This window comes from Merops nubicus, unplaced genomic scaffold, assembly GCF_000691845.1.
Source record: "Merops nubicus isolate BGI_N331 unplaced genomic scaffold, ASM69184v1 scaffold18607, whole genome shotgun sequence".
Taxonomy (NCBI): Eukaryota; Metazoa; Chordata; class Aves; order Coraciiformes; family Meropidae; genus Merops; species Merops nubicus.
In genome coordinates, this window is record NW_008619874.1 from 1 (window position 1) to 10,916 (window position 10,916).

Below are 10,916 nucleotides of genomic sequence, written 5' to 3' on the forward strand. Positions count from 1 at the left end.
AGCTCCAGCGCCCGCCGCGCGTCCTCCTCTGCCGCCCTCGCGCCTTGGTCCACACTGCTGGCAGCTTGCGCGTGGCTGTAGGGCACAGAGGGCAGGGTGAGAAAGGTTTTCCACCCAACCTGTATCCGCTGATTCTGGATCATAGAATCACAGAATAGAATCATAGAATTGTTTTGGTTGGAAGAGACCTTTAAGATCAGGCCCAACTGTTAACCCAGCACTGCCAGGACACCACTAAACCATCCCTCCAGAGGGATGTGGACTCCACCGCTGTCCTGGCCAGCCTGATCTAGGGCTTGAGCACCCTTTTGCGAAGACATTTTTCCTCATGTCTGACCTAAACCTCCACTGGTGCAACTTGGAGGCCCTATCATTTGTTCCTTGGGAGGAGACCAACCCTCACCTCACTCCAGCCTTCTGTCAGGGAGGCTATCAAGAGTGCTAAGGTCTCTCCTGAGCCGCCTTTACTCCAGGCTCAACAACCCCAGTTTCCTCAGCTGCTCCTCAAGACTTGTGCTCTGGACCCTTCACCAGCTTCGTTGCCCTTCTCTGGACACACTCCATCCCCTCAATGTCCTTCTTGGAGTGAGGGGCCCAAAACTGAACCCAGGATTCAAGGTGAAGCCTCACCAGTGCTGAGTACAGGGGGATGATCCCTGCCCTAGTCCTGCTGGCCACACTAGTGCTGATACAAGCCAGGATGCTGTTGGCTTTCTTGGCCATGTGGGCACATGCTGGCTGCTAACCAGCACCTCCAGGTCCTTTTCCTCCAGGCAACTTTCCAACCACTTGTCCCCAAGCCTGGAGCACTTCAGGGCACTGTTGTGACTCAGGTGGAGGACTCGGATCACAGTCTCTCAGGAACTGCAGTATCTTGGAGAAGGGGACCCATATTTTGTGTCCATCCTGCATCTCCCAAGGGCAGAAGAACACTAAGGTTGAAGCAGGTGCTGCCTGTTCCAACTGGACACCCACTTGCCAAACTCTGACCCTAAGCATGCTTCTAAAACATATCAAACATCACTCTCAAAGGCAACAATGACAGCTCTGTAGGGCAGCGAAGCCAGCCCAGCAGCCATATCTTCTCCTGCCCCAGGGCTGGCACAGTGGTTGTGGCAGCTGCAGCCTGGTGGCTAGTGTAAGGACTCCCAGAAAGGACATTTGGGTACCCAGCAGGATTCTCAGTCCCTCTCTCAGGCTATGGAGCAATCAACTCACCTGTTGGCCAGTCTCAGAGCCTCCTGGGCCAGCATCAAGAACTGATTCGAACCGCCAGGAAGTTTTGAAACAGGAATGGTCTGAGGAGGGAGGAAGAGAGGTGTGAGTGCTCTTCCAATCCCTTCATCTGATTCAGCAGTGAGAGAAGCAACCACAGCACGTAAAACCTCCTCTGCCTCGCCAATGACCCCTGCCAGCACCTCTCCAAGTCCCATCCCTACAGAAAGAACCACCAGAACATCTGCACTCACAAAACAAACATAATAACTGCAATATGTTAAATTCTTGCTTTCTCTGTGGATTTTTTCCAGCCCTGGGGGGGGCTAGGAGTGCGTCACACAAGGATGCTCTTACCACCCAGCGCAGAGCAGCTCCGCTGTGATCCAGGTCCAGCCTGGCTCTCTCCAGCAGCTTCCGGGTCTCCCGCACCTGCCCCTCATACTGGCTCCCAAGAGACCTCAGCCGCCCCACCGTCGCCTTGATCTCATCCAAGAGGCTCTGGGAGCTGGACCCTTGCCCCTTCATCCTGGCCACACGGCTTTCCAGAGACCTGTCAGAGGCTGGTGGGAAGGAAAAAGGAAGGCTGAAGAGAAAATCATCTCTGAGCAGAAAGTCGCAGGCGGCAAAACCCTCCCCTCATACAGCAGAGATGTCCTCATATGAGGGCAGTGGGAGGGCGGTACCTTGCAAGCTCAGGGCTTCTCCAAGGATGGTCCTCAGCATCTCCTCGGCCAGCTGCATCCTTCCCTCCAGCTCCTGGCTTTCGGCCCCACCGCCAGCTTGCACGTCTGAGAACAGCAGCTCCAGCTCTGCCAGCTGCTGCAGGTACAGGTCCACCTGCAACCACAGCAGACCAGGCCATCAAACAGTGACATGCCAAACCCACAGTGGAATGACCAGGTTAGGAACCATGTCCACAGTCTAGCCAGAGGATGGAGTGCAAAGTGAGGACTTATTTTTGTATGGGGCGCAGCAAGCGAGCAGCTTTAGGTCATTGGGTTTTATCGGATGAAATGGATATGAACCCGAAGTTGAGGCACAGCCTCCAAAATCACTTCTCACATGCACAAGGAGTAGAGGCTTGAGGAGACCAGTAGAAGATCATAAAATCATAGAATTGTTTTGGTTGGAAAAGGCCTTTAATGTCATCAAGCCCAACTGTTAACCCAGCACTGCCAGGGCACCACTAAACCATGTCCCTCAGCACCACATCTAAACAGCTTTTCAATCCCTCCAGGGGTGGGGACTCCACCACTTGCCTGTCCAACCTGGTCCAGGGTTTGCCAGCTCTGTTGGGGAAGACATTTCTCCACATCTCTGACCTAAATCTCCCCTGGTGCAACTTGAGGCCATTTCCTGTTTGAGGTGCAGCCTCACCAGGGCTGAGTACAGGGGGACGAACTCTGCCCTAGTCCTGCTGGCCACACCAGTTCTGATGCTTGTGGGTAAGTGTATCGCTGAACCCCTTTCCATTCACTCAGTGGCCCCAGGGCTAGCATAGGTGCTCACCTGGGCTTTCACCTGGTCGTAGCAAGCTGGACACTCACTCTCTTCACAGTTTGGACCCTCGAAGCCAGGCTTGCAGATGCAGCTCCCATCACTCGCACACTTCAGAGGCTCAGAGCCAGCCGAGTTGCAGGCACAGGCTGTAGGTTGAATCGGCACAAGTTCAAAGGAGCCTGTCCTCACCTCAAGTCTCAGCACATCCTTCCATCCAGCCTCTCCCCCTGCTATCCTCCCACCACTTTTCCCTGAGCTCTGCTTCTCACTCTCCACCTCGGCTGCTTTCCAGCCTCGACTGCTGCCGCATCCCCCCTCCCATGCACTCCAGCGTGGAGTTCCTCACCCGTGCCCAGCTCATACAGTGCCCAGCTCCCACCTCGGCACTTGTCGGCGGGGTCGGGGGCCAGGGGGTTCCCGAAGAAGCCGTCCTTGCAGCGGTCGCAGTAGAAGCCGGCGGTGTTGTAGATGCACTTGAGGCACTCGCCCGTCAGGCGGTCGCAGTTGCCCACGGCGTTGGGCTCCACGTTGCCGTTGCACTGGCACGGCTGGCAGGGCCGGGCAGCTGCTGGGTCTCCAAAATAGCCATCGGCACAGTACTCGCAGTTGGCCCCTGGGAAAAGAGATGAGGAGAAGGTTGTGCTCTTGCCTGGAAGGCAGAAGCTGCCTCGTTGCCTCTGCCTCACCAAAGCAGGGACATTCAGCCCTATCGGGGTTGGTACAACAGCATCTCCCCTGTCCTTGCTGCCATGGTCAGTGCACAACACACCAGGCAGGCTCTGGAAAGCTGGGTACAACAACTGACCTCAGGCAAGCCGTTCCCTATTAGCTGGGGATTTTTTTTTTCCTGTTTTTCTATGCCACTCCCTCTCCACCCATCCTTTTTCCATCCACACTGTCTGTTTAGATGAGAACCTTTCCTGGGGCAGGGCGAAGCCTGTTTACACAGCCCTTGGGGCTGAAACACCCCATTACAGGCAGGAGCAGCAGTGCTGTCGTCAAGCCAGGCTGAGAAGAAGGGATGATCTGCCTGGCTGTAAGCATCTCAGCCCACCAACATCTGTATCTCCCTCTACAGCAGGTAAAAGCTCTGGAGAAAGGCAGAGCAGAAGCAGCCTGGAGAAGGGCGTTACCAGCAGCTCCAGGAGGGCAATGGTCACAGATGACTTCCTCGCCACCCGGCACCACAGTGCAGCCTTGGCCATTGCTGCAGGGACAGGCTCTGCAGTCGTGAGGTTGTCGGGGGTCTCGGTAGAAGCCAAAGGGGCAGCTGAAACTGTTGCCCACATTTTCATCTCCTGAGTAGCATTCACCTGAAGGAGGAAGAAAAGGGCTTAGGGCAGTTCCCTTTCATCCCCTCTGGGATATCCTCCACCAGTCCATCTTCTCTCCACCTTTTGCTGATGGCCATGCCACTTGCTGCAGCACAAGTACCTGTGGCCCAGCATCCTCCACCAGACCCCCTGAGATCCCCACGCCTGCCTAAACGTGCTCTGTTTCTCTGCCCATCAACCATTCACCACATGAGAAGGACCGAGTAACAAGGCAAAAGGACGTGGCCTCAGGTTGCACCAGGGGATATCTAGGTTGGATAGGAGGCAAAATTTCTTCCCCAAAACGGCTGTCAAGCTCTGGCCCAGGCTGCCCAGGGCAGTGGTGGAGTCCCCATCCCTGGAGGCTCTGAAAAGCCGTGTAGTTGTGGTGCTGAGGGACATGGCTTAGTGATGACCCAGCAGTGCTGGGTTAATGGTTGGACTTGATGATCTTAAAGGTCTCTTCCAACCAAAATGATTCTATGCTCTGGTCCTGCAACAGTGAGACCCCACTGGGAGCCCATCCCAGGGCAGGAAGGTTGGCCATTACTACCCAAAGGTGACTCTACCTCATTTTTCACAGATCCAGGGGAGCCACATATTCCCTTTTGTGCCTTCTGTTCAATGCTCAGAGATATGTAAATTCCAGTTCAGACTTGGGAAATACTGACAGCATAACTTTGTATTACTTTGCCATCACACGCCAACACTGTGGGCTATTTTAATAGGAGAGGCAACAAAATGTGCTCATGTTGCTGATTATCTACTCACACCACTTAGAATCATAGCATATTTTGGGTTGGAAGGGACCTTTAAAGTTCACCTAGTCCAACTCCCCTGCAGCGAGCAGGGACATCCTCAACCAGAGCAGGTTGCTCAGAGCCCTGTCCAACCTGACTGGCTTACCACACTTAAAAAGTCAGAAGAAAAGTTTTTAATGCTATCCAGGCAGTACAAGATGCTTTTTCTTTCTCCAATGAGCATTATCTAAAACAAAATCGAATCCGAATGCACCTTACCTGTATTTCTGACCGCAGTGCTTCTAAGCTCTGGGAGGTTTTGTGTGCATGATGTTCCCTCACACTCCAGCACCTTAAATCAGTGATGTCCCCCCTGTCTGTGCCCCCCATCCCCCCACATATCTCAGATCCTGGGACACAGGCAGCTGCCCTGCGATCCCTTGCATCCTACAAGCACAACGCGGAGGTGACTTCTCTTACCGGTGTCAGGATCACAAATTCCTCCCCCCTGGCAATTGCACAGCACGCAGACGCTGAAGGGCCCCGTGCCCGGGACATCCCTGCGGTAGCCAGGGGCACACCTCTCGCAGAACTGGCCCTGGTAGCCCACCGGGCACTCGCAGTGTTCCACCCAGGGGGCAGGGACTCCGGCCATGGGCTGCGCCGACACCAGGGTGACGTTGTCGATGTAGCCGGTGCCTGCAGGGAGATACAGCCGGTCACTCCTGGGGACCAGCAGCTCCGCCCACACGACCCTCATGGCCAGGACCTGCACAGGTCACGTGCTTCATTACAGATGGGCCACAGCCAAGGCTTTGCTGTCCCCACTGTTGTTATTCTGCTCAATCTCTTCATAATTTAATTTTGCCCATCTTAGGGCATTTTTTAAAATTATCATTTTTAAATACCTTTTAAGCAAAGGTGTCTCCATCTGGAGACTTGGCATCTCCAGCAATGAGGAGAAGCCAAGCTTGTGCTTGCAGGCTCTCCCCCCACTTACTGTACTCCCCAAAGGTGGCTCGGATCCAGAGAGCTGTCAGGTTTCCCAGCAGCCTGCGATATTCAAAATGATTCAGCCTCGGGCTCCACTTGCTGCTTGGGTGCTCATCCAACCTGCCCGTGGGAGGGAGGAGAAGTGGAATGGGTTTCCAGAAAATGAGCTGCCTCATCAAGAAATTGTGGCAGCTCTCGCCCATCTCTCTCTTGAGGCTGAAGGCTTTGGGGGAAAACCTCCAACCATGCGACTAACCCCCAACAAAGTACCCAGCCCAACTTCAAGGCAGATTTTCTACTCCACTCTCAAGGTAACCTCATTCAAGAGAGAAGCACCTGAGATGCACCCAGCCCATACCAGGCAAACTTTTGCCACCTCCAAAGGATCACAGCTGAATCCAGGAGCTCCTTAAAGCCACAGTCTTTCTGGCTCACCCTGTCCAAAACACCCCAGCATCCCTCTTTACCTGAACGTGTACGTCTGGCTGACACCACAGGGCAGGACCTTCCCCTGGGCCAAGAAGGGGGCAGTGACTCTCAGGCCATCTCCTTCCAGGACCACGTCATGAGGAGATGGCTGGCGGCCCCCTCGATCCAGGCGGTAATCGAAGGAGAGCGTCTGGCCGTAGCTCAGTTGCTGGTTCCCGAGGAATTTAGCTGTGAAGGGAAGGAAGGGAGAAAGTTAAATGCTTAAAATCTCACCTTTCTTCTAAAGGCTTGGCTCAGAGGACCAGACCACGCGGAGGGGACACAGTCACATCTTCCTCTCACTAATCCCACACCTACCAGGCGCCACAAAGTATATTGGCTCCGATCTCCTCGCTGCTATGAAGGCATCCTGATGGCGTGGGGACCACTGGAAATGGGCTGGGGAACCACTTGCATGGACACCTCGCCAGCCTTCAGCACCTGAAGCACCAACAAGGAGCAGTCAGCAAGAACAGAGAAAGTGTTTCCCAGACTCCAGCAACTTTTTCAAGCTGTTTCTTATCAAACCCCTCCAGCTTCCTAGCCCTTGACATCTGAGGGGGCAGCACAGATCTTGCTGTGCCAATATAGCTGTGAATAACCCAGGCTGGGCATAGAGGTTTCCTCCAGTGTGGCAGGAAAGACACGATGAAGCAAGCCTGGGCTCCCCCAACCCCTGCACCCTACTTGTGCCTATGATCAAGCCAACCCACCCATCAAAGCACAGGGACTCCCAGGAGGGCTGTGAGCCAGGTGGCTCTTGGAGCAGTCAAAGAGAAGGGATGGCAAACACCCCTAGGAGTCATAGGGCTGTCCTGCTTGGGCTTCACCTTGCTGGAAGGTCGAGGTTATGTTGTAGATGCTGTGGTTGTCCGCACTGACGCACACAGCTGAGTGCCCGTAGCAGAAGCAGGGGGAGCATCCCGCAGGGTTTCTGGCATCCAAGTTATAGAAGTTTTGCTTACACCTGGGAAAACACAAGAAGATGACAACGTTCATGTCCCTTTTCTCCTCTTCCTGACGGAAAGAACCACCCCTCTAACAACAGCCGTGCAACACAGCCACGGTTCAAGGCCATCACCAGGCTGGCATGGCAGGATGGGCATGTGCAGCTGCCGGGGATGCAACAGCCAGGGAGATGGAGGACGTGCCAGGCAGCCATCTGGCAGGTCCTCGTGACACCCACCTCTCGCACCGCTCTCCGGTGGTGCTCGCCTTGCAGACGCAGTGGCCAGAGACACAGCCCTGGGTGCTGCCAGCCGGGTCGCACTCGCACCGCGGGCTCCTGCAACGGCACAGGTGGAACCTCTACCTGCAGTTCCAGCTCAGCCCCAGCGCCCCCAGCTCTTAGAGAGGCCACGGAGAGTCCCCCCAGCCACCGGCCCCATGCCACCAGGGGCATAAGGACCCTATAGGTCCTTACAGTAACCTTCCAGAACCTGAAAGGGGCCTACAAGAAAGCAGGGGAGGGACTATTCACAAGGGTCTGTAGTGACAGGATGAGGGGTAAAGGGTTTAAGCTAGAAAAGGGTAGATTCAGGTTAGATATTAGGAAAAAGTTCTTCAGTATGAGGGAGATAGATCCCTTGAATAATTTGCCCAGACAGGTGGTGGAGGCCCCATCTCTGGAGACATTCAAGATCAGGCTAGATGAAGCTCTGAGTATCTTGATCTAGTTGGAGATGTCCCTGCTTGTGGCAGGGTGGTTGGGCTAAATGACTTTTGGAGGTCCCTTCCAGCCCAGACATTCTATGATAAAATAATCAGCAGAGACTTCTGTGGAAGCAATCCAGCTGCAGGGGTATGGGTGTGAGGCTGAGGCGGAGCCCATCACTGCCTCCCAGGACACCCTAGAAGACCAGACACACCTACAGGAGCAAAGTGAAGCTGTGCTGAGTTTAACAAACCCCGGCTGGGTTTAATAGACCCTGGCTGAGCTCCAAAAGGCAGCAACACCCCAGGGAGGCTCGGGCAGGAGGCCAGGCGTGGCTATAGGAAGCCACCCCTTGCCCCCGAGCAACAGTGGGGTGAAGGTCAACAGCATTGCAGCTTGTGTCAGCAACATCATGGCCAGCAGGACTAGGGCAGGGATTGTGCTCCTGTACTCAGCACTGACGAAGCTTCATCTCAAATACTGGGTTCAGTTTTGGACCACTCACTCCAAGAAGGACACAGAGGTGCTGGAACATGTCCAGAGAAGGGCAACAAAGCTGGTGAAGGGTCTAGAGCACACGTCTTGTATTGAGACCTTGTTGCTCTCAACAACTCCATGAAAGGAGGTTGTAGTGAGGTGGAGGTCGGTCTCTTCTCTCAAGGAAAGCTTCATCTCAAATACTGGGTTCAGTTTTGGACCACTCACTCCAAGAAGGACACAGAGGTGCTGGAACATGTCCAGAGAAGGGCAACAAAGCTGGTGAAGGGTCTAGAGCACACGTCTTGTATTGAGACCTTGTTGCTCTCAACAACTCCATGAAAGGAGGTTGTAGTGAGGTGGAGGTCGGTCTCTTCTCTCAAGGAACAAGCAATAGGACAAGAGAAAACAGTTCAAAGTTGTGCCAGGGGAGGCTTAGGTTGAATATTAGCAAAAATGGCTTCCCCAAAAGGGTTGTCAAGCCCTGGACCAGGCCGGCCCGGGAAGGGGGGAGTCCCCACCCCTGGAAGGATTGAAAAGCCGTGTAGACGTGCTGCTGAGGGACATGGTTTAGTGGTGACCCAGCAGTGCTGGGTTAATGGTTGGACTTGATAATCTTAAAGGTCTTTTCTAACCTAGATGATTATCTGATTCTATGAAGCAAGGAATAAGAGGACACTGTACTGAGGAAGCCCAAGCTAGAAACACATCAAAAGGTGTTTGAAGTGGGCTTCATGCAAAAGGAGTTGATTTTTATGTGCAAAAGGAGTTGATTTTTACATGCACGTCTTTGTACAGAGGCAGTCCTTGAGAATGGCACTGACATCAGGCAGACCCACATGTGAAGGAGTTTTATTTTATATCAGCCATTTTGGTTCTTGCCATTTTGGTGTTATATGGGTAATAAAGCAACCACCTCAGAGTGTGTTTAAACTCAGATTTTGACATGATTGCATGACGGGGAGCTTTGCAGGCTGGAATGAAGGTCCAAACCCATCTCAGCCTGCTTTCTCCTACTGACATCAGCTTAAGGCTACCGGTGTGCTCCCATGACACAAACTACCTCTGCCCTTGCATGAGGAGTTTTTAGCCAGCATGGGCTCCACAGTGGTTGGGAGGGCTCTGGAGGGTGGCCCTCCAGGTGTTCCCCATGCCACCAACAGTCACCAGCACTTACCGCCCGCTCCTCCGGCACCCGACCTCGGAGAGGGACTCGAAGCCCGGCTGGCACTGGTCACACCTCTTGCCCATCACGCCAGGCTTGCAGCTGCACCGCCCCTCACTGTCACACTGCGGGCTGAGGGAGCCTGGGGGGAGAGGGGAAGGAGAGGTCTGGATGGGGACCTCCCCACGCCCTCCCAGCCATGCTGCTCACAGAACAGGGGAGGAAAGCACCACAGCACCAGCAGAGCAGCAACCTCTCCCACAGCTTGGTCCCCCGCTCGCCATCCCAGCACAGGGATTATTGAAAAGCTCTGTGGGTGTGGTGCTGAGGGACATGGTTTAGTGGTGCCCTGGCAGTGCTGGGTTAATGGCTGGATTCGATGGACTCAGAGGTCTCTTCCAAGCAGGACAGTTCCATGAGTCTATGTGTGCAGGCCCTTGAAGCCCCCCTGCCCCGGGCGCAGGCAGCCCCCTCCCAGCAGGTGGCCACGTACCGCGGGGGTGGCAGTGGCAGGGCAGGCAGCAGTCCCCGCCCCGCTGTCGGAAGAAGCCGGGCTTGCAGCGCTCGCAGCGGGCGCCCTCTGTGTTGCCCTGGCAGCCGACGCAGCGGAACCCGTTGCCCGTCTCTCTCAGGAGGTGCCAGTCGAAGACGCACTGTCTGGACATCCCGTTGCACTCGCAGACTGGGGAGAGGAGAGAAACATCTCGAGTGATGCTTAGAGGTGAGGGCACCAGCTACGAAGCTGTAAACCCACCCTGATGGCCCAGGAACAACCCCAGGCAATGCAAACCTCCCCTTCCTGCCCTGCTGACAATGAGCCCTGTCTCCATGTCTCTGCTCTTGTCCCGAGGTGTCTGTGTCCACCAACCACCCCTGGGCCACCAGTGCCCACACCATGCTCAGCATCACTGTGCTCTGGAGCAATGCCTGATTTCACTGCTGCCACAGCTCAGGACGGACAAACCTCACACACACCAAGCAGCTTTGCTCCACACTGCAGCATGGCCAGGGATTTTCTCCACTCTTTAGAGGCCTTCCCACAAGAGATCTTTGAGTAAGCAGAAGTGGTAAAAATTCCGCAAACTTTATTTTGAAAAGGATGAGGAATCTTACTGGTGACTTCAGTGAAAAGGGAAAAATCCCTGAAGTTATGCTTTGCTTCACCCAACCTCTGACCAGGATTAAGGCCAGAAGGAAAAGTTCAGCCAAATTCCACCAGCTCCCTCCATCCAGGTCTGCAGCACAAGCATCCTCCTGGCCAAGCATGGGGGTGATGAGGAGTGGTCTGCAATCAGGGGAGCTTGGCAGAAGCATGTCATCCAAGAGGTAGATTTAAAAAAACAAGGTTTTGGCAGGATTACATAGGTCATCCCACCCAACCCGCCGCA

The 10,916-nt window shown here is 54.5% G+C and overlaps 1 protein-coding gene across 1 annotated transcript; it reads right to left on the minus strand.

Moving 5' to 3' along the window:
* Positions 1-11: 11 nt before the first annotated feature.
* Positions 12-10,242, minus strand: LAMC2 (laminin, gamma 2; the record flags this gene model as incomplete). The annotated part of the gene is made up of 16 exons (XM_008943960.1): positions 12-75; positions 1,219-1,298; positions 1,573-1,778; positions 1,902-2,055; positions 2,728-2,864; positions 3,098-3,331; positions 3,852-4,031; positions 5,252-5,470; positions 5,772-5,884; positions 6,232-6,421; positions 6,551-6,673; positions 7,063-7,199; positions 7,419-7,517; positions 7,656-7,661; positions 9,541-9,670; positions 10,022-10,242. Coding segments are annotated over 16 exons (2,293 nt in total), but the record flags the coding sequence as incomplete, so codon positions are not given.
* Positions 10,243-10,916: the final 674 nt, after the last annotated feature.